Source organism: Schistocerca americana, chromosome 7 (genome assembly GCF_021461395.2).
Source record: "Schistocerca americana isolate TAMUIC-IGC-003095 chromosome 7, iqSchAmer2.1, whole genome shotgun sequence".
NCBI lineage: Eukaryota > Metazoa > Arthropoda > Insecta > Orthoptera > Acrididae > Schistocerca > Schistocerca americana.
Window position 1 is genome coordinate 348,747,010 of NC_060125.1, and position 23,452 is coordinate 348,770,461.

Genomic DNA, 23,452 nt, shown 5'->3' on the forward strand with positions numbered 1-23,452 from the left:
ACATGACATAAAGTACTGCACATATGAAATACAGATTCATAAGGCCAGTAAGCCACTAAGCAGAAATGCTGCTATGTGGTGGTATGAAGGATATCCTTGCCGAATAACAGTTAAACACTGCTGCATGGAAAGAACTGTTTCCTTCACTGTTATAACTTTATATATATATATATATATATATATATATATATATATATATATATATATGGGGGGGGGGGAGGGGGGAGAAGAATCGGACAACATATTGCTTTCCTCTCATATACGACTCGAAAAATAACCACAACGAGAATATCGAGGAATTACAGCTAATACAAAGGTATGCCGACAATGTTCTTCCCACACTTCATTCGCGTATCGAACAGGCAAGGGGGCAGGGGTGGGGGGGGGGGGGGGTTTGGTATCAGTTAGTAGTACCAGAAGTACCTTCCACCACACTACTTCAGCTGGTTTGGGGAATATTGATGTAGATCATGGGTAATCAACCATTTGTACCTACCACCAACTGTTGTATCTCTGTCAGTAGTAAAATTTTCTAAAACCTCACCGGTTCCACAGTAATCTTATTTAATGAAGTAGATAAATAACTTAACTGCACGGCAAAATTACAGCAAGTTAAATCATATAATGAGAATTAGTTACCAAATCCGGTATGTGAAATTGTTATTTTCCTTGCCTATAAAACATGTTTTCGTACTATCTGCAGCTGCACGTTAAAGCGTAAGCTCCTCGACAGTGTGTTTCGCATTCGGTTGTATGCCATCACATTCCATCAGTTCTGATCATACCGTCACACCAATATGGCTCAATATGCATACTTTAACAATGCCTAGCTAATCCTGCACTGTTTGTAACTCCCAAGAAGTACGCCTTCGATCTTGATGGTGCAAACGTTTGTGATCACTGTAGCTCGCCATTTTTCGTTCGGCGTCGTGATGCAATTTAATGGTTTGTTTTTACATTTCTTGAATGTAGACGAAGCCCATTTTGTGAGATGTAATAAATACGTCACATAGAAGATTGATCTTTGCACCTCCCTGAAACTAATTTTCTGTCGCGCCCCCCCCCCCCCCCCCTCGATGCACAAGGTAAGACGTTAGCAGCTAATATTTTTCCTGTCATAACAGTTAACACAAAACTTTCAAATGAGCCTCAATATGGATTGGACTACCGACCTCGCATTTAAGGGGTGCCTTCTCAGTTGTGCAACTGGATTCGTGATTTCCTGTTAGAAAAATCGCAGTTCGTAGTAACTGACAAAGTCGTCGAGTGAAACAGAAGTAACATCTGGCGTTCCCCAAGAAAGTGTTACAGGTCCCCTGCTGTTCCTAATCTACATAAACGATGTAGGAGACAATCCGAGCAGGCCTTTTAGATTGAATGCAGATTAGGCTGTCGTTCAGCGTGTAGTAAAGTCGTCATAAGATCAAAACCAATTGAAACGTGACTTATACACGATATCTGCGTTATGCGGTAAGTGTCGGTTAACTTTAAATAATGAAAAGTGCGAGATGATCCATGTCATTACTAAAGGGAATTCGTTAAATTTCGATTACATAAAAAATCACATAAATCTAATGGCTGTCAATTCAGGTAAATACCTAGGTATTATTGTTACGAACAGCTTAAATTGGAGGGATCGCGTAGGTAATGTTGTGGGGAAGGCGAACCAAATACTGAGTTTTATTGCAACAGATCTACTAAAGAGACTGCTTACAGTACGCTTGTCCGTCCTCTCCTGTAGTATTACTGCGCGGTATGGGATCCTTGCCAAGTACTGCTGCCGGAGGACATCGGAAACGTTCAAAGAAGGGCAGCTCGTTTTTTTTTTTTACCATTGACATGTAGAGGAGAGACTGTTACGGATATGGGGGTTCAACCATGAAAGCAAAGGCGTTTTCCGTAGTGGCGAGATCGTTAGAAGAAATTTCATCACTAACTTTCTCTTCCAAATGCGACAGTATATCATTCGCGCCCCCCTACGTAGGGAGAGATGATCATCGTAATAAAGTAAAAGAAATCAGAGCTCTCACGGAAAAAATTAACTGAGCCTTTTTTGGGAGTGGAACTGTACTGAGCGTGAAAGTGGGTCAGTGAACTCTGTGGATTGTGAATTGCAGAGTAATTGTGTACAGTTAATAAAATGCGGTTGCACGTACGTGTAATCATGATTTAAATAAGGCTGCAGCAAAAGTACCAGAGTAGGAGGAGTGAAAAGTGTTTTTTACGGATGTGGGATTTGGAGAGGGGGATGGCATTGGTTTTGAAGGCAGTGGGAGGTTTATAGTGATCCAATAACGGAAGCTCTAATCGCTGTGTGCTGCGCAATACGGCTATAGAAAGCGGCTGCAAGTGTACACAGCTATTGGCCGCGTGGTCACTAGTCTAAGGTGAACATCTTGCTGGTTACAGTGGTTTCACCGACACACATCGGCATCTTGTTGAGAGCCTTGAAGAGAGCTGCTTCTTTACTTTCGCTTGAAAGTGAGCGAACGAGATGCGAACCTGAATCTTCTTCTCCCCCACCCGTCTCCACTATTATGGATAATCCAAGGTTTCCTGCAATCATGATGACAACGGAAGCGGGAAATCTGAAATGTTCAGTAAATTAAGTTAATGTGGCTGCAGTGCGATCTGAAAATTGAACAACCGATCGGAGAAGTAAGTTACACATTGTTACTCAACTTCTTCTTAGCTCTCGAGGTGGAGTCCACAATAAACACTGTATACTTAAAGGAGAGAAAAACAAAATTACCCCGCAGGATCGGAAAAATGACTTTCTATAGAATTTATCCTTGCCAAAAGAATACAACAATAAGTACGATAAATATTCAGGCAGCAGGAAATCAAATAACGGAGATAGAGCCTTACAGATAATTTGCGACCGTAACTAAAAACTATTCTCTTTGTCGTCCTGGTCAGTGTTACGTTGCCCGACGCTGCTTGATTTAATTTTTTTGTTCTCGTTCTTACACACGAATGAGACATTCCCCTTTTTTTCTGTTCTTGATTTACTCTCCTGTTTTATTCCAGCTACCTCAGCGTTCTCCGTATCATCTTCTGCGCAGTATTGAACACTTGTTTCGAGTTAATATCACCTTTCTGTAACGTCGTATTCTGCACGCTTCTTCTTCCGCGGTCGACCAGTGCAGCGTTTTTATTGTTTCGATTTTCTGTCTCCGTTTCCACCTACTCTCTCTTAATTGTGCTGTAGGCACACTGTGCTGCGGGACATTATTCTCGTAATTTTGAGGCATAACATTAGATCAGACAGGTTCTTCATGCTGTTCCTTAATACTGCCTTTTGCCGTCTTTTTCAAATTGAAACATACTCCCACATTTTATGACCTTTTGTCATAGTTTCATTCATTCTATTTCAGCTTTTCCGCTGTTGCCTGGCCGGCCTGTAGCGAATAATCGGTACCAGGGCGAAAATAAATGTGTCTTCTTCTTCATTTTAGGTATTAGGCAATTGCCTGATACGGTACCTATCTCTTGCTTGGTCTTCCTACAGTTTTCATTTCTTTTTCGATCTTCTCTTGTACATCCTTCCATTCTTCGTAGAAATCTCATTTCTTGAGCCTGTATCCTGCTTTCTTGGTGTTGTATTATTGTCCATGCTTCTTCCGGAAGTATGGGTTGGTACTGCTATTGTTTTATAAAGCTTCAACTGGGTTTGTTTTCTGGCTTTATTCTGCAAACTTTTTACAGTGCTTCCACGTATGGAAATAAATTTATTTAATTTTGGTCCACGTCATGGTTATATTCGTAACTGATATCGCATAGTGTTTCGGGGAAATACAGCATGTTTGTCATACGTGTTTGTTTGTGTTCGTTGGGTTCGTGGTTATCTTTTCCACATCTATCACAATTCCGGTGTTTGTGTATAGTGTACAGACTCTTAATAGCGTATATGAGGTGAGATGGACAACCTCATTCAGCCATGATATTCGATAGCATTTCTCTGTTCACGTGATCGAAAGCTTTCTCAAAATCCTCAAAAGTGAAGTAGGTTTCCCTGCTGAACTCCCGTCTCTCTTCTATCTTGTTGCAGTGTAAAATAGTTGTCAGTAGTTGGTCGTGTTTTCTAAAACCTGATTGTTCTTCAGATATTAACTTTTCAATGATATTTTAAATTATTGCATTCAGAATTTTGGCATATAACTTATAGGCTGAATCCAGGAAGCTTATACCTCGATAGTTACTACATCTATTTTTATCGCCCTTTGTAAAGACAGAGATTACTTTGGCTCTAAGCCAGTCTTTTGGTACCTCTTTATTTCTCGAACACTGGTTAAATGTCTGAAGATGTCTTAGATGCAGGAATACCCCTCCCTATTTCCACAGTTTCCGGTTAATCCCATCTACTTTTTGGTAGCTTTTAGAGCTTCCATCATTTTTCTCTTATCAGTATAGTCCAGGTCTTTTGTGTCATGTAGTTCTGGTACTATCTGAATTAAATACCATCAGGCCACAATTTTTTATAGTGAGCTGTGCATTGGTTTTCTCTTATATTATTAACATGTATACGATCATTTCTTGTATGTTGAGTGATTTCGTCACTTTATAAGCGATAGTTTGTCCGCATGTAAATTGTGCTCTCTATTGATAATAAAGCGTCCCCATGATTCTGCGTGCGTTTTCCGATTTATGTATTTCGCATTATTTCTTTTCCCTTTGTATTCATTACAGTTCATAATACTGGGATTATTTATGTAAGTCTTGAAAGTTTCTTGTTTTTCTTTAATTGCTTTTTTCCGTCTCTGGCGTCCAAGTTCTTACTCGTCTATGTTTCTTGTGTTTCGTTTTCTTCCCCAGAACCTCATTAGCTATGTTCGATACGGCTGTTTTTAAGTGTTTCCATTCTTCTCCCAAGTCTTCTACCACTTCTAAATGAATATGTGCTGATCTTTTTATTGATATCGCCTTAGCAAAATTGCTCTGTTTTGGGAAAACAGTTTGTACCATTTGTCGCTTAAAAATCAGCTTCTCACAGTTTATTGGCAATGTTACTATTGATAATTTCATTCCAGCGGAAAGAGTAAAGTAGCGCATTTATCAAAATATTTTTGGGCTGCGTCATCGCGTTTACGTGCAGCGTGCACTAACTGTAGTCGCAAGATCCCTTAGGGTAAATGTTCCTCTTAAGATAGCTTCTGTACGAACCGTTTGACCTCAGTCTGTGAGAACATTCCTGCAGAAGTCATCGTCCGACGCTTTGTTTGTTGCGTTATGGGTTTTGGAGTTTCGTAACAGTGGCGATTAAGCAGCTTACGATAGTTTTCAAGTGATAATCTCTGACCCTGACATTCCAATTACTCCTCTTCTGTTATGCATATCCAGATGTTTCCATCTGAGATGCCCACTTACCGTGCTGACAGAATGCAGTATATGGCGCGAAAAGCTAATAATGAGGTGGTTCTGTTACTAAAATAATAAAACAACGGAGCTCTGCAGCTTTTGCTTATTTTTCAGAAGGGGAACAGGATGTCATCTGCATTAGTATTCGTAGCCACTGATTTCATTAACGAGTGGCATATACTTGGCCATTGGAAATCATATTTCTTCCGTTTGTTCTCTTTGTTCTTCGTCTTCGTACTTTTTCTTTTTGTACCCCAGTAGGCAAGGAGGACCGTCGAGAAACTCTGCTAAATTCCGTTGAGTTGGGAGTTTGGCAGAGGGAACTCCGATTTGTATATTTGGGAAGGAATTACCAGTTCCGGCCTTTGGCTGATAACCAAAAGAAACTTCTCTTGTTGGTACCAGTGGACTTGAACTAGTAGGTAGATTTATAGGACTGAGAAAATACTTGTACATGTGGAAAAAGAGATCTGTTGCAAGTTGGTAACTGATATGCTTTCAGTTGTGCATATTTGTGCTAGCTTTGACCTCATACCAGCATCCATAATATTGTGTGTAGATCACTGCACACACATATAACATTCAAAACTGGCAGTTGTATATATTTGTAAATTACGGGTGGCTCTATGGTCGTGAACACACAAGTAAAAAATTAAGGGAAAGATAATTTAATGAAAAGTCTCGCTTTAAAATGACAGATCTGTAAATTATGTAATGATAAAACGTACCACCTTTTCTGCTCGCAAACGCGGGCAGCTGCGTTGCACGTTTGATAGTGCAGTAACACTTTTCGTTGTTGCCTTCGTTAATAACTGTAATATTACAACTACACTTAAGGGAAAAAAATAGCAACATCAAGAAACGAGTAATGTAGAGTAATGAAATTTTGGGAATACTTTTGTCTCGGTAACATATTTAACTAATTAGCATTACAGAATCACACGTTAACGTAAGTGCGAGATAAGCCATTGCAAGTGTGAAATGCAGTTAAATTAATAAACGGTGTAACTACCAAAATGTTGAATTCAAGAATGCAAACGTGCGTGAATTGTGTCGTATAGGTATCGGATGTCAGTTTGTGGTGTGGAGTTCGTTGCCTGTTGCACTTCGTCGGTAACTAAATGGACGGTTAACGTTGTTTATGGATGACGCTGGAGCCGTCGTCCGATAATGTTGCATACCAGCTCGACTGGAGGCATATTAGGTAATCGAGCAGGCCAAGGCAACATGACCACGTGCTGTAGAGCGTGTTGAGTTTCAACAGAGGTATGTCGGCGGGCGTTATCCTGTTGGAAGACAACCCCCTGGAATGCTGTTAATGAATTGCAGCAAAACAGATCGAATCACTGCACTGACATGCGGTGCCTGGGATAACCACAAGAGTGCCCGTGCTGGCATACGAAATTGTACCGCAGACTCTAAATCCAGGCGTAGGTCCAGTTTGTCTAGGCCGCACACAGATTGTTTGCAGACGCTCACCTGGCCTCATCCTTACCAACAGACGGCTATCAATGGCACCGGGAAAGAACCACCTTTCATCAGAAAACATAACAGACCTCCACTCCACCCTCAAATGAATTTTCACTTGACATCACCGAATTCGTAAACTGGTGGTTTGGGGTCAGTGGCATGCACGCTATAGGGCGTCTGGCTCAGAGGTCTACCCTCCTGGTAGTGCCACGTAGCTGTCCGCAGCCCGGGGGCCGAACTGCACATGAACCCTGGGTTCGGTGTGGGGCGGCGGTGGGATGAGTGGACTGCTATAGCCTGTTGTGGGGTTGTGAACCACTGAGAGCTCCGGCGAGGACGAAGCCTCTCCGTCGTTTCTAGGTCCCCGGTTCAATACACGCACCCTCTGCCCAGCGACATTGGTAAGGAGTACCCTCTGCCAAGCGACACCCTCTGCCAAGCGGCGTCAGTATGGGGTACCCTCTGCCTAGCGACGTCGGTGTAAAGGATGTTTTTCCATGCAACACCAATACTACGAAGTAGATAGAAAAGGACAGACAGAAGAAAAAGAACAAACAGACACGAGGGTTGGAACTTAAATAGTGGCAACTATTTATTCACAACCGATACAAAAGAGTTACATGTTTGCTTCTGTTATTGTCCTTCAAAGTAGTCACCAGCGTTGTGTAGAACCCGTTGCCAACGATGTGGAAGGCGTAGTATGCCGGTAGCAGAGCCTGTTCTGTTGATGGCGCGAATGGAGCGGTCTAAAGTTATGGTGGTAATCGTGTACGAATGTGATGGTGTTATCCTAACGCATTACTTTCTTCCACGGCAGACTGTCAATGCACAGTATTACTGTTCGTTTTTGGAGCATTACCTGCGACCAGATTTGCGAAAGAAGCGGCGATACTTTCTGCGCAATCCACCCATCATTTTGTACGACACTGTGCGGGCGCATATAGCGCAAGCTGTTGCTGCTCTGTTCGGTCGATGGGACTGGGAAGTACCGTACCATCCACCATACTCCCCGGACTTAAGTCCTTGTGACTTTGATTTGATTCTGAAGTTGAAGGAACCACTTCGTGGCATTCGCTTCAGAGCTGTTCCAGAGATTCGACAGGCAGTAGACCGCTCCACTCGCACCATCACATCGCTGGCAACGGGTTCTACAAAACGCTGGTGACTACTTTGAAGGACAGTAGCAGGTGCAAACATGTAACTCTTTTGTATCGGTTGTGAATAAATAGTTGCCACTATTTGAGTTCCAACCCTCGTATATAGATGGGGAAAGGAGTTATAGTCACAGTATTTCACATAATATTACAATTCACATAGTTTTCATTTAACCGCTACATACACTGCTTGTTATATTCCTAATCATAGTTTCAGATAACTGTTTAGACAACATTCCTATAATTCAGACTTCAAATAATTTGGACTGTGACTCGATCCAGTTAGTCCAATTAGTGTGATTTTGCTAGAGCTGTATTTTCTGATGGGAGACGTTTTCGACGCGATAACGCTCCGGAAAAAAAAAATTAGAACGCCTTCTGATCTTAGTCTCACAGACAAGGTGTAGAGGTCTGTCCTACGGAGGTGTATGGAGAACACGCCGTCGTGGAAGCTCCTCCTGATAAGTACATTTATGGTCCACCGTCTATCGCATGTCCAATCGGTAAAAAAGGTCTTGGAGAGAGGCGTGACCGGGAGGGGGGGGGGGAGACGGGGGGGGGGGGGTCATAGTACTGGCTACCCACATATTCTGCAGTTCAGCCTGAGACGATTCCCGCAGAACGATGCCATTGATCGGAGTTCTACGTAAGTCAACAGGGTGGTGGAGGTCGCCAATACAGACTTGGCCATAGTCCAATTAGGCGACTGTTCGGCGAAATCCAATATTTGTACCGCAGCCCGTGTCCAGTGTCACGCACGTCCCTGCCTCTTCCGTTCGTCTTCTCGTGCAGATTTCCTTTTGGAATTGCTCAGAAGTTAAATTTTGGAATTTTTGTACAACCCTTGAAAGTGTAATTTGTACCTCCTTCTTTTTCTGCACTTTCTGTAGTTGGTTAGGTGTGGTCTGGTACAAGTGAAATTTATATCATAAATAGAATTTTTCGTCTTTTTTAACAGAAGACGCCAGTAGCAAAAAAACCTTACACTCGATGTACCGAAATGATAAAATTATAATCTTGAATCGTCCTTTTTTTATTTGACTTTCAGTGAGGTTTTCATTACCTAACAAGGAGACATTACGAATTGGCTGTCCTCGGCTATCTTCGTAACTTCAGTTCCCTAAAGTAGTAACACACACATTTAGAAACGTTCGTAAAAATCGAATTTGAAGAATGTTAAAACAAAACGTGGAATGAAATACTTTATTTCTAGAGAATACGCATAAATACAAAAATAGCATTATAAACGGTAATGGTGTTAGCAGTAGCGAGTGATCAAGTGAATGCACTGCCTACTTTCTCTAAGAGCCAAAGCGTGGGTCTTTTTGTGTCACAGACGCCGACACGTAACGAACTTCGCCGCCTTGAACTGGTTAGTCTGTGCCAACAACCTCTACTGGTTTATCCTGTTCAGTCTGGTAATTCCATGATCAGTACTTCACAACATTCGGATCCACACGCTCTCTCTGGACCCTGAGTAAAACGTACGAAAGAAGAGGAGTGTACAGCCTTTTTAAATAACCCAAAGAGGAACATAATACAGAGTGTATTACGTGGTTTATCCTTGGACCATATTTTTGAATTCATCTTGTTTAGAACGAGCAGTCCAAAGGGCGGTGTATCCGGAATTTAGATGATGAATCACTGGTTCCCAACTTATAATTCTGTGAATTCTACGAAACCGATGTATCACTATCCAACGACTAATGATTACAGAGTTAGTGAAAATTGGTGACTACTGGAACCAGCGACGATTGTAGAGACAACACTGTTCCGCTTAAATGTCCGTACCTCACCGTCGAAGCACCAGTTTGCTACTTATTGCCCTTATTATTCTTTCATTTTAACATTGGGACTACACTGCTGAATTAATCCAGACTGAGGGACTGTTGCCAATTTCGCTCTCTAGACATTACTAGCGTCTTTGCCAAAAAATATCGTAAATTTGCACCGCTCATTAAGTGCTACGGTATGAATTTTATGGAACGTTTGATTAATAATTGTTTGTTATCAAAGATTACGTGAGGTACTTACCGCCTCTGATCACTCATGTTACCAATATGCAATGTGTCATCAATGTATGACTAGAACTGAACTAGACGTGATTGTCCAGCATACTCTGCTATGATTGGGACTAGTGGTAACTACATTTCCTAGAACAGCTTCAAACTTTATCATATCGGTCATATTTCTGGTATTTAGATGGGCATAAATTCATTTTTTGTGTGTGTGGACATCACATGCCTGCAGATTTTCTGAACATTAAAATCCATGCGCCACAGTAACAAGGCACGCCACCAGAGAAGCCGAAACAAAATGGCGCCATCCGTTAATAAATTGGATATGGCTCCTCTCTAGCTGAAAGCGACGGTACTGTGGCGTGGGGATTTCTGTGTGTATCAGGCCTGCAGACATGCACCCGCAAATATAGGGGAGATCAGGATAGTTGATAGAGATTTTGGTTTTTGATTTTTTTCTGCATTATTCGGGGAGATTCTGGTGAATGCGGCGGATAGCTTAACTTTTTGACTGCAAAATCATTTGGGACCCATTTGTTAAGTACTCGTTTAAGTTACCCAAAATCACTTTTCCTAAAAGCTTGCAACTAAGCCAACTAAACAGTTCCTCATGAAGATATAAGACTTGAACGAAAATCAATTCTGCCTGAATGTATAAAAATCGCTATGAACTTTGAAACAAACTATGAAGTCTTCACCACAAATTCTGTTTAATGTTGTAGCTACCTATAGTTGTTCAAATAGGATAAGTTCTGTATTTTAAATCCACCACGAATGTAGGAGTTGGTCGCTCGTTTATTTGAATAAGTAGGTACAAATTCTGCACACTTTTACTTTGGTCGTGTCGAACTGAATTATCTTCGTCTGGCCCTCTCCGGTTTTTCTCCTTTTTGACCTTGGTGGTCACGCGAATCTCGTTGCCATCGGTTTCGACAGTCTTCCCACGCTACTCACCGGCCGGCATGGTACTTCACGAAAACAAAGTAATTTATAAGGCATTATGAGTGATCAAGAGACTGTTGAGATTGTGGGAGATTCGTTGTTGGTATCATTCGATGTGACCCGTTGGCATCTTTTTGAGGATCTTCAAGGGTAATGGGAATTGTCAAATGAGAACCCTCACCATACTCTTCGCAGGAGGTTGAGAGTGAAAGCTCTTCGCCATGGAAAGATTCTTTAACCTCTGAACCGTCATTAGGGAAGTCCTGCCTGTCGTTACTTTCGGCATAGCTGGTGTCTGACACTCGGTCGTCAGAATCCGTAGTGGAAAATTCGAATTGACGTTTTCTGGGAAGTTCTTTCTCATTCGACTTATCAACCGAAGCCATGTCACCTTTCGTGACCGCACTTGACTTTTCTTCATATTGGCACTTTCAGCCCCGATTCTATCCTTGATGGGATTGTCTGTTATAATAGAGGTAAGTTTTATTTTTTGGCCACGATTGGATTGCCGTCGTGGCCTGACGTTGGGCAAAGGGCAAATTATTCTGGGGTGATTGTATCTATTAATTTTTTAGAGAAAGTGTTTATTTTTCAATGAACGGTAATGGAGAGGATAGTTGATGTAGGTGTGGGGTGAGCGGTCGCGCGGTTCCAGACTGTAGCGCCTAGAACCGCTTGGCGTGGGGTGAGTTATCAAAGCTGTGCCAACTGATGACATACCCAACTATGACAACGACCCCCAAAGGGATATCAGAAACAGAATGGATACCACACAGTTCTGAACATCAGACACAAGAGATTATGATACAGGCAGGCGTCAATTACACTTAGTCACCCTTTGGGAAAGCGCCATCAGTAGCGCCTCAAATTGATCTACAGATTCACCATATGAAAAAAATTTGCAGAGACAAAATTTACTCTGCGGTTGGAGAAACGCTGAAAAAAGGGTCCTTCCTTCTTGAAGCTTCCAGCCGAACTGAAGTTTCGGTGGATGGTGCACCTTTACATACGCGCCTCACTATTACGGTGACGGCACTCTAGCTTCACGATGGTGGGAAATAGAAGCAGTGTGCCAAACAGCCACTTATGCGAAATGACTCTGGTCTCTCCTACAAAAAAGTAATTGCACGGATTTATTTTAAACGTTGATTACCCTTCGTATGTGGCGCACTATGAGACTGTAATTAGGTTGAGACATCTTAGCCTATAACTATTAACTGATCACCCATGCCATGAGACTACATTGCCCCCTTAAGATGAACGCCTTGCCTTCTTTTGGTGTTAAGCATGCTTCGTTGGTTAATTTGTCATATGGAAGATGTACTGGGTACGACACGAATATGTTAGGAAAATCGATCTGTCACTATGTGCATCGTATTAAAATATAGGCTGCCATTGTTGTATTTTGCAAATGCATTTTTGCAGTAGATTACAGTCACTGAAAGTGTGTCTAAGCTGTGGTTTCGAGTAACAAAAATATTTTCTACAAGTCTGAATTCGAATCGTGGACTTAAACAGCAGTATGGATATCAAAGCTTTTCCTACAGGGCTATTCCCACTTCGCTGCCCTTTAGGGAATGCGATTGTTGACATTGATCGACAGATGTGAAAGTTTGTATAAGAATTCCCATGGAGAAGTTTTTTCAGGTACATGTGTTATGTGTGAAACGAATAGATACGGAAGGAAAAGTTGCGCTAAGTTGTATGTTACACAAATGCTGCTTTCGTAGAGACTGATACGCTACTGGTTACAGCGCTGAAGCAGATCTGGAAATCAGAAGGAACTATGTAAAACCGGTGCGACATGAGTTATATTAAAAAACCTGTCCAACAGTTGCTTTTTACGTATGATCTTGTCACACAGTTTATCCCCTTCAGGATTAATCTTTTTTAAAATTCTTAGTTATTTTGATGTGTTCCCCAAAGTTAACAATGTATTGGACATACGATGAGTGTCTTAAAAGCAAATCCTTCCGTTTAGATAGTTCCTGGGGAAAATGGCAGTAGCAACTGGTTGATGTAAATGAAGGGTCTCGTGACGTGTCAGAAATCTTCTCGGACTTCTTGCCGGATCAATGCACAGTGTGTCCTCGGGTTTGTGCGGTAGGCATATTCTCTCCTTCCATCTTTTGACAAAGAAGATGGAAGAAAGGAACATATCTTCCACTGCGTCGCGAAGATTTCGGTCCAACGTACGTGTTACAGTAAAAGCACTTTGGAAATTTAGACTCTCCCTCCCTCCCTCCCTCCTCTATCCATAGATTTTAATGTCTCGTAATCGTGGAGAAAGTCTCTGATGACATCCCAAACTCGTAAATCGTCACGTCTACATGCTATTGCACAAGAAACTCAAGAAACTAAACTGCAGTGAACTCGCTCTCTTGTATCATGTACTGTTAATCCTTCGTTGCGTAAGAGTTGCTGCTGCTGGTCTGATACTTGCAGCAACAGCTGCAAATGTCACCAGAGGGTCTGCGAGCCTCTTTTGCACTCAGTGGCCTCACATTACATTACATTAGTCGTAGTCCATGGTACATTAGTCGTAGTCCATGGAACCGACAAGAGTGGCCTCTGGATTGTGGAAAGAAGCCAAACATATACATTTGATTTAATTCAAGTGCAATACTGAGAAATATGTCCGTGTTACTGTACTGCAGTGCTAATTCTAATTATAAACTCTTCTAAAACATTAAACATGAGTTTCGGAGAGACACTCCACAATGGAATAGGAGTCCCCAACAAAAAATTCGATCTTAAGTCCACCGCATTATTTACACGACATTTAATGTGCTGGCAGGTTGTTGAATGCCCATTTATCTGACATTGTTATTGGTTTTAAAGTTATGGATTTCATTGTTTTTTATTTTTGGGAAAAGAAAAATATTGGTAATGACAAAGAACACTCATCATTGTCCCTGTTGTCAAGTAGTTGTCAAAATACCCAGTTTTTTTGAAGAGATGTCTACAGGATGTTATAGAATTTACATAAAATATAATTTTTATAATGTATACATACATTATTTCATAATGTAACACTACACACACCATCAACTGACATCAGGATCACAGCGACGATGTTTGGTATCCATTTTATGGACCGCAAATCCCGTTTACTTGTCTAATAGTTGTGTGCGTCTAGTCGATGACGCGTCTTTCGAAGAGGTCTGCCAATGCGGATGTTTACTTCTTCCAGAAAGAAATGGAGCCTGAGTGTTAAATTGAAAGTCCACTTATTGTTTGTATATCTTCCCAGAGGAGTGCTAAATGAAGTGTGTGACAGTTCTCTTCACAGCGTAACTGAGACGACAATTACGGCGAAAACGCCTACAGCCGATAGCAGTTTTGATCATCCTTAGCATCTCCTGCTGTTGTGCCCGCTGAACACCCTGTTTAACACTGCAAAATGAAAAATGGTATGGACTGCTGTTACTTCAAGCTAAAATGAGCGCACGCGTAGAGATAGCGGCAATGTGCCACTGCGTCAAATAAATCCTGCCTATCTGTTGTTGCAGTGATGGCAGCATTTGCATTAAGTACTTTCGCTGCGTGGTTTCAGAGGATGACTCTGTACACCTGACTTTAAGGAGACGTAATGGCGCGTCTTCAGAAGATCGGTCAGCTGTATTGTTCCCTCAAATTTTCAATATGACATTTTGGCGGAACGCAAAGTTGATGATGCTTAATTGAATATCATCATTTGGAACTTGTGGTGGTGGTGGTGGTGGTGGTGGTGGTGGTGCCATTTTTCTCCTGTAGCAGCAGCGCTAATGTTTACAGACACAACATACTCTCGAAAAGATGTGCACAATGATTAAAAAGTCGTTCGTGTTTGAAACTGTCGTATTCGGCCTTAATTACTTTTAGGATCCTTACATAACTAACAGTGAGCGGTTGTCGTCTTAATCTTAATATAAGAGTGATGTGCAGCGCACAGAATTTGACTGGCTTTTTTAAATCAGTTTTGTCACAAGGTAACCAAAATTAATTCCGTAGAAACTCCGGTCTTGGGCTTTGTTTTACACTCCTTCGTAACAACTTCATTGACTTCCTTGGTGATGAACTTTCAAGTAAATAATTATATATGCGCAGCGTACGCATCGACCATAAAAACAATATTTTCATGCTGTGTGATACCTTCTCAAAATTTTTCGCAGGTAAAATTAATTTCTCTGCCTGCTAAATTAAATTATTTTCAAGCAAAGCGGGAGGACACGTAACATGATGATTATGATGATGATGATGATGATGATCACCATCACCACCATCAGCATCATACGAACGTCATATCTTCTCGATGCATTCACATTGCTTAAGAATTTTTTTTATCGAAATCAGCTTCCGAACTAGTGAGTGGTACAGATATGCCGTAGAACTTAGTCATTTGCTCTGATGGAATTTAAGCAGAGTAATTTCCTTTCGCAAGATAGATCATAATTTAATCATTGTGGTAGTACTGAGGATGAAGGACAGAACTACAGCTTAGAAAATACGAGGGCTGTTCTGAAAGTAAGTGCCGGTCGTTAGCGAAATGGAAACCACTGAAAATCCGATGAAGATTTGTATAGATGTATTGGGCAATGCCTGTAGTAAGCCCGTCGATCACGTCCCGTCGCTCTTTTCACTTCTGAGCGCATAGTGAGCACGTAAAAATGACTAGAAAACACTCTCCCGCGAAGTACTAGGGCCGCGTCAGAAATTTCGCTTGAAGCTACGCAGCCCACGTAATTGTCATGTGTTTCCTTCTTCAAGACAATGCTCAGCCGCGCTCTGCAGGGGCAGTAAAGATGCCCCTGCAGCGTTTTCGATGGAAAGTGTTCTATCACCCACAACACAGCCCATAATTGGCTTCCTGTGAGTTCCATCTGTGCTCGAATGAACCGCTGGCTATGAAGACAACGTTTTGGCACTGCCAATAAGATGAAGACCAGCGCAGATAATTGGCGGAAAGCATTGGCGGCTGCCTTGTGTGATAAGGGTACTGAACAGTTGGTACAAAGCTATGACAAATTTCTAAGACGGAGCGGCGACAATGTAGATAAGTAGCTGGAAGTTGTAACTAACAGTTGAAAAATAAAACATTTCTGGTTTTCACAGTGGTTTACATTTCGCGGCCTATCGGAACTTACTTTCCGAATACTTTTGTAATTCGCAGGAAATGTCCCTTTGAGTGCTCAACCTTCCGTAAGGTACATGGTATGGGTTAGTTCGGCACATTTACGTCAAGATCGGTTCATATTTAAAGAGAGACAGCTCAGATCATAAACGACCAGCTGGTACGGGCATGGTCGTTAGCTTGGGACAAATGCATTACTTGTTGCTACCATTAACATGACACGCAAGGGATGCCGCAGACTGCAACGATAGTCCCGTCTTTGATACACTAACTTAAAGGACCTATCCTATAATATAGTTTAACATATGAATCTTCTCTGCCGTAATGAGTCCGCACAATTATTATTAAAGCGTAGGTGGCTATTTTTGCACATTAGACCGAATATTTTTGTTTTGCATACACAATATTCCTGTGACTCGAGTTTGAACACGCACACCAAGACATTGAAATTTGTTGCTGTTATTTGAATATGGGGGACAAAATTTCGCCTATACCGATGTGTTGACTCTCAGGAAAATAACCATCGTCAGGAAAAATGTGACAAACAGAAACAGAAATAAAATTTTGCGTTCACTTCCCGAAAGTGAACGGAAAACAAATGGTACGAAGTGGAGTGTTCGGTGTGTAATTCTGTAAGTTGGCAGTTTTCGCGAAGTAACATGTAAGTAACGTAGCGGGTTTTCAAATTTGACGCTTAGCATTTTTGTAAATAGAATAAATAGCAGTGTCCGGTAGAAAAGTGTGTTTTTGATTATGCGTGTGTTTTGGTTATCCATATAGTCTATGTTCCACGTTAACCCAGATAACGGTCGCGGTTCTTGAATGCTTGATTCCTATTTTTTTTCCTCCTTACAACGAATCGCGTGGGCATTAATAATGATTTTTGAGTAATCAGCCTGCCTACAACAAACTACAGTACTGTGTGCTCGCATGTTGACTTAATCGAGGGTAGCATTCATGGTTCGTCTCTCAGTAGATAATGTCTCAGCGTTACTTGAAAAGTTGCCCGTCATTCTGGAGTGCACAGTTTTCAATAAGAGATATTTTGTTGAAAAGCATTAATTAGGGTACATTGGAAGACAGAAGTACAGGGTTAGTTAGTTGTATCACAAGTTATAGGCCCCACCAACATGATGCAGTTTAAGATTTTTATTAATTATTGCAAATGTAAAATGAATCGAGGATGTTCAGATTGTGACAGAAATATGTTGTTAAATTAAAAACCGAGTGAGGTGGCGCAGTGGTTAGCACACTGGACCCGCATTCGGGAGGACGACGGTTCAATCCCGCGTCCGTCAATCCTGATTTAGGTTTTCCGTGATTTTCCTAAATCCCTCCAGGCAAATACCGGGATGGTTCCTTTGAAAGGGCACGGCCGACTTCCTTTCCCATCCTTCCCTACTCAGATGAGACCGATGACTTCGCTGTTTGGTCTCCTCCCGCAAACAACCCAACCCAACTCTTAAATTAAAAATAAGCGCAGCTGTGTATTGCATGATGCACTTGCTAAGGTTTCAATGAAATCCTACTGAGTTCACTGTTCTATGAGTCTGCAAACTCAGACGCACGTCAGGTCTTCGGTTTATAGCAATATTGTCTTATTTTAAAGTAGTTCCGTAGTCTGATTACGTTAGATTGTGGTGCTACCTGGCGCCACGTTGGTAATCGAAGATTGTGCTTCGACACCCATATCACCTACTGTGATGTTTGTCGTTACGTTGTTTTCGTGTGCCAAAGCTAACAGCACGATTGTGGAAACGACAATAGACACACTTGGGCTCAGAGTACAGTTGAGGCGTAGATTACGGCGCTGGCTCTCTGATGGATTGGTAGCTGTGACCCTAGTTCTTATTTTGATGATTTTTAAAAAGTTATATTCTTCTGTTTGTGCATTCTTTATTAATATATCGCCGGTGTGCACCGTAACACCGTTATTTTCATTTCGTGGTGTTGAAATTCAAGATGTGTTGTTTGAGATTTTACAATGAATTACAGCTTGAAATTTAATTACTGTCTCGTCGTTTCAACTGCTGTTACATAATTTTTGAAAACGATTTTTTTTCTTCCGCAGGAATGGAGTCAATGTCGAAGGGTCAACACATAAGCAAGTTGTGGATCTCATTAAGTCTGGCGGAGATGTTCTGACGCTCACTGTGATCTCTGTCACCCAGCAGGTAATAGTGCATTTTGTGTGTGTGTGTGTGGGGGGGGGGGGGGGGGGGTTGTTCTCGTTTCTTGTGAAATAATGCTTATCTTAAACAAATAGCTTCATCCTGAAATGACCTTTGTAACATTATTGTATTCGTCGCCGCCGCCGCCACTACCACCACATCATCATCATCATCTACATCTAAACGTTGTGCCTGACGCTGCAACCACTCTCCTGTATTTTGTGCTGTTTCCTTTGTTTCTGGATAATTCTGATATTTTGTTGTTTCCAGTAAACTTTACACTGTTTCCTTTCTTGGGCTTCATTTAGTTTTCTTTTCAAAATTCTTTCTTCCAGTGTGTTTCGTACAATTGTATTGCGTATAAATACGCTCCAAAACGTTACAGTTGCCTTATTTGAACAGTTCGTTTGAGGTTTCTATGCTCATCTATCGCGTCCAAAACATCTTTCTGTCCTACTGATTCTCATTAGGCATTCCTCTACCCACAATCCCATCACTTCTAAGTGATTTATGTTCTGTTTTCAGCAGTAACACGGAAATACATTCCAGTTGAATCTACTGATAAAGTATTTTTAAAAAATACTTAATGACTTGGTCTCTGATATAACGAGGAGTTGCCATATTTTGATTATGAAAAGAGAGCAAACCAATAATTTAGTAATTCACATGGAAATACGTTAACACTTGTCACATCATTGCACACATTATGTTAAAGAAACCCTTCTTCCATTTTATGGGAGTTGTAGTCTTAGAAATTGAAGCAATCGGAACCAAATCTTGTTAAGTCACTGTTTAAAAATTGAAAGGAGAGTGCATGAATAGTCGCTGACTTAACTTCTAACCCTTAATGTTTGGATTTTTCCATAATAAACTGTTACAAGAAGTTACCAAAGTGACATGTTACGATTTTATTTTCATCATTCCAATGCTGGTATACACTGAAGAAATTGGATACATTATATTATTTTTTTCTCATCAAAATAATGTCAGTCAATCTGCTACATCATCTTCCACATCACTTCCATCGTTGTTGTGGCCTCCTGTCCAAAGACTTGTTTGATGCAGCTGTCCTGTACAAGACACACCATCTCTGAAAAACTACTGCAAGCTAAATACTTCAGAATCGGCATATTGTATTCATTTCTTGGTCTCCCTACGATTTTTACCCCCCCCCCCCCCCCCGTGGCCTCCCTATACGATATTTATCCCCCCCCCCCTGGTCTCCCTATACGATTTTTATCCCCCCCCCTCCCCCCCACTTCCCTTCAATACTAAATTGGTGATCCTTTCACCTTTCCTATCAATCGATCCCTTGTTCTAGTCAGGTTGTGCCACAAATATATTGTCTTCCCAATTCTCGGGTTGGAGACTTTCCCTCCCGGGAACTGGGTGTTTGTGTTGTCCTCATCGTTCCATCGTCATTCATGAAAGTAGCTCCACTGGACTGTGTAAAGATTGGCAATGTGTATGGGTGCTGATGACCGTGCAGTTAAGTGCCCTACAAACCACTCATCATCATCATCACCACCACCATCCCAATTCTGTTCAGCACCTCCAAATTAGTTACGCGATTTACCCATCTGATCTTCACCATTCTTATGTAGCACCACATTTCAAAAGCTTCTTTCCTCTTATTGTCTAAGCTATTTGTTGGGCATGTTTCACTTCTGTACATGGCTACAGTACATACAAATACTTTCAGGAAAGACTTCCTGCCACTGAAATCTATACACGATGTTAACAAATTTCTCTTCTTGCCATTGCCAGTCTACATTTTATATCCTCTTTACTTTGGCCATCATCATGTCTACTACTAAAAGAGTCTTGTTTGCTAATCTAATACCATCAGCATTGATTTAATTTGACTACATTCCATTATCATTGTTTTGATTTTGTTGATGTTCATCTTATATCCTCCTTTCAAGACACTGTCTATTCCATTCATCTGCTCTTGTAGCTCCTTTACTGATGAATCCTTCTCATGGTGTCAGCCGAGTGGTGGCGTCGTCTTGTCGCAATGTTTCAATAAGTTTCGTACCCATCGCCTTCTGGCACCAGAAGATGATGGGTACCTTATCTTATCACACATTTCTTCAAATGCGTAATCACCTGCGAAGTTAGTTGGCATATCTACATCTACTACTGTGGTGGTTGTTGGCTTCGTGTCTGTCTTGGCCATGATAATGTGTTCATTATGCTGTTCACAGTAAATTACCTCCATTTATATTTTCTCATTTTTTACTGAACCTACTTCTGCATTACCGCTATTTCATTTTGTGTTTATAACCCTGTTTTCATCAGACCAGAAGTCCTGTGCCTCCTGCCACTATAAGTAACTTCGATGTATCCATTTGCCTTTTTTTAATTGTTCTAACCAACCTTCCTGATTAAGTGACCTAAAATTCCATGCTCCAATCTGTAGAGCACCAGTTTTGTTTCTCCTGATGATTACATACTCGTGAGTAGTTCATGACCAGTAGTTCGAGTGGGAGACTATTCTACTTCTGGAATGTTCTACTCAAGAGGATGCCTTCATCATTTAACCATGAAGTGGAGCTGCATGCCCTTGCGAAAAATTATGACTGTAGTTTCTCTTGCTTCCATGCATGATTGTGTCATAAAATTTGGTACCTTCTGGCTTTGTTCCAACAGCGAGTGATCATCATCATATTTTGTGTTCTTAATCTTCTGAAACCTGTTTGGGGTATTTTGAGCCTTATCATATGCCTTTTGTAAATCTTGAAACCTCGTTCTTCTCTTTAGTATTGACTGGGGATGATAAAGTGTTGGTGACTCGATGTAACGAACTTTAGGTACACATCCTCTTCTCGAACACATGCACCATATTAATGAAATTTCATGAACACTTCCTACTAGAACAATGTCAAAGGCATATTTCAAGTTAAAAACTTCAACAACTGGAGTGCAGTCACTTTCTCTGTTGTCAGTCGTAGGTTGTTTGACATGAACATCAATGGGATTCTTATGCAGTGAATTTCCGATCAGTTTGATCCATGTGGAAGTAATTAAGACTTCATCTATTGCTCACTTTTTCTGCTCAGTATTGCCAAAAATTCTATCAGTGGGAATGGAAGTGTGTCCTAGGATGGTGTAGTACAGATATAAACTTCCTGAAAATATACCTGAGAGAGGTACAACCAGAATGAAAACACGTATGTTTTTGCACTGTGGTGTGCAGTTATCCATGAAAACATGTAGTTCTTTGACAAACTGGTCAACTTCATCTGCACACACCATTTCAGACAGCTAATAACTTCATTTGGCGATTTTCCACACATTGTTTCAGTGGACATAAATATAGGTGCATCATTGGGAGCCAGGTTACATACACCTAAACTGTGCAGCCATAGTTGTCTTGCATAATATTCTACATCAAGAATTTTTTATAATCAAACAAATTCCACACAGTGAAGGATCTTTCTCACATACCTCCTTCACTTCCCAAAAATATGTGTAGAGATGTTCAGCTTTCTGGTAAAGCAATTTTTTTCCAATGTGACAGCAGTTTTAGCTTTCCCACTGGATGCTGTATTGTGCTGTGCTTCATTTCAGTGCAATCATTACAAATACCTCTCTTCAACTGACCAAATCATGTTGGTATATATATTATTGAACAACCAATATCTCACATCTTTCTGCAGCTCAGGATATTGATCCATGAAATATCTGTATAATTGAGACATAATCAGTTGGACAGATAGATATTTCACACTTAGGCTTTTGGTTTGACAGTAATGACTTTCATGAGGGGAAATGTTGGCAGTAATAACATATATCGTCTGACGAACATGATCAGGTTTCTTACATCCAGGAGCACGCTGTCTTCTCCCATCCTTTGGTGAATTATCCAAACATTTTACTTTCCAATTCAGTCTTCCTCACTTCATACCATGAAGAGTGCAAAATGCCTTTATGCAGGCTGTAAGTTGTACACTATCAATTTAAACAATGGAATATCCGGGTTGGAATAGCATAATATTAGGAATAGGATACACTGCTGCTCACTGTAAAGATGACCCATGGAGTTTCAGACAGGCACAACGAAAAGATAGTTATTCGTGTACCTATTGGCCAATCAGCCAAAGCCTTCCTCGGCAAAAAGAGAGAGAGAGAGAGAGAGAGAGAGAGAGAGAGAGAGAGAGAGAGAGAGAGAAAATACACACATTCACACAGGCAAACACACATCATGCACACTCGGCCGCCCCCGCTGCAACTCCGACTGGAGCTACATGTGTAACAGCGTTATGCCTGTCTGTGGCTCAGCAATTCATCTTTACAATGAATAGCAATCTGTCCTATTCCTAGTGTTAACACTCTCACTAGTGATACAGTAATGGTAAGTAGTTACCCTGTGTTTGGCATCAAGCTTGCAAGGACAAGCCTGAAACTGTGAAGTGGGATTATTCCAGAATAATCATAGTATTCAGTAATTATTTTTAATACTATAATGGAATTTTAATTTATGTAATTATATGTCAGTTACACAATATGCCCCCAATTGACTGTAATAATAAAGCATTGCTGGAAAAAATTAGTATATGTGGAAGGATGAAGTCAATTTTGATCCAATGATGGCATCTGCCACCTGGGGTATAGTAGATGTACTGATAGTGGTTTCAGTGTTGCCTGCCTGCAGATAGTGTATTGGCGTAGTTTCCAGAATGCCATCTCTGTCTACCCTTTATTAGGGAATGCTCACAACCCTAAGGCTCAGTGTGGCACAAATGTGTGAAGCAAGCTGACAATTGTGCCACAGAGACACACTCATGTTTGCTACAGCCAACTGAGAGATTTTGAGAGGGGTCAAATTGTGGCCTTCCGAGTGGCAGGATGGTCCTCTTGGAAGATTGCCACAGAAGTTGGATGTGCTGAGTTGTGCAATGATGCTGGTATCAGTGGTCACATGAACATTCTCACACCAGTAGACGAGGTTCTGGATGTCCATGCAACACAGATGCCCACCAGAATTGTCTACTGTTGTAATAGTAGCAGTAGCAGATTATACAGCTAGCCCATCTTCCACTCATAACACGACATCAATGTGCACACCCTGAATGGCGCCATCAGAGGATAACTTGGAAGATCAAATGGCACACTGTGTTCTTCAGCAATGAAAGTTGATTGTACTGGCATGAAAATGATGGTTGTTTACGCATATGATGTAGACCTGGTGAGACCTGACTGATGTGTCGTTCTAACAGGCTA

The 23,452-nt window shown here is 41.2% G+C and overlaps 1 protein-coding gene across 1 annotated transcript in view; it reads left to right on the plus strand.

The window, feature by feature from the left end:
* LOC124622657 (sorting nexin-27) overlaps window positions 1–23,452 on the plus strand; it is a 295,473-nt gene that overhangs the window by 240,048 nt on the left and 31,973 nt on the right. The window contains exon 2 of the mRNA XM_047148449.1: window positions 18,127–18,229. Coding sequence (XP_047004405.1) covers window positions 18,127–18,229 — 103 coding nt within the window. The remainder of the gene's footprint in view (window positions 1–18,126; window positions 18,230–23,452) is intronic.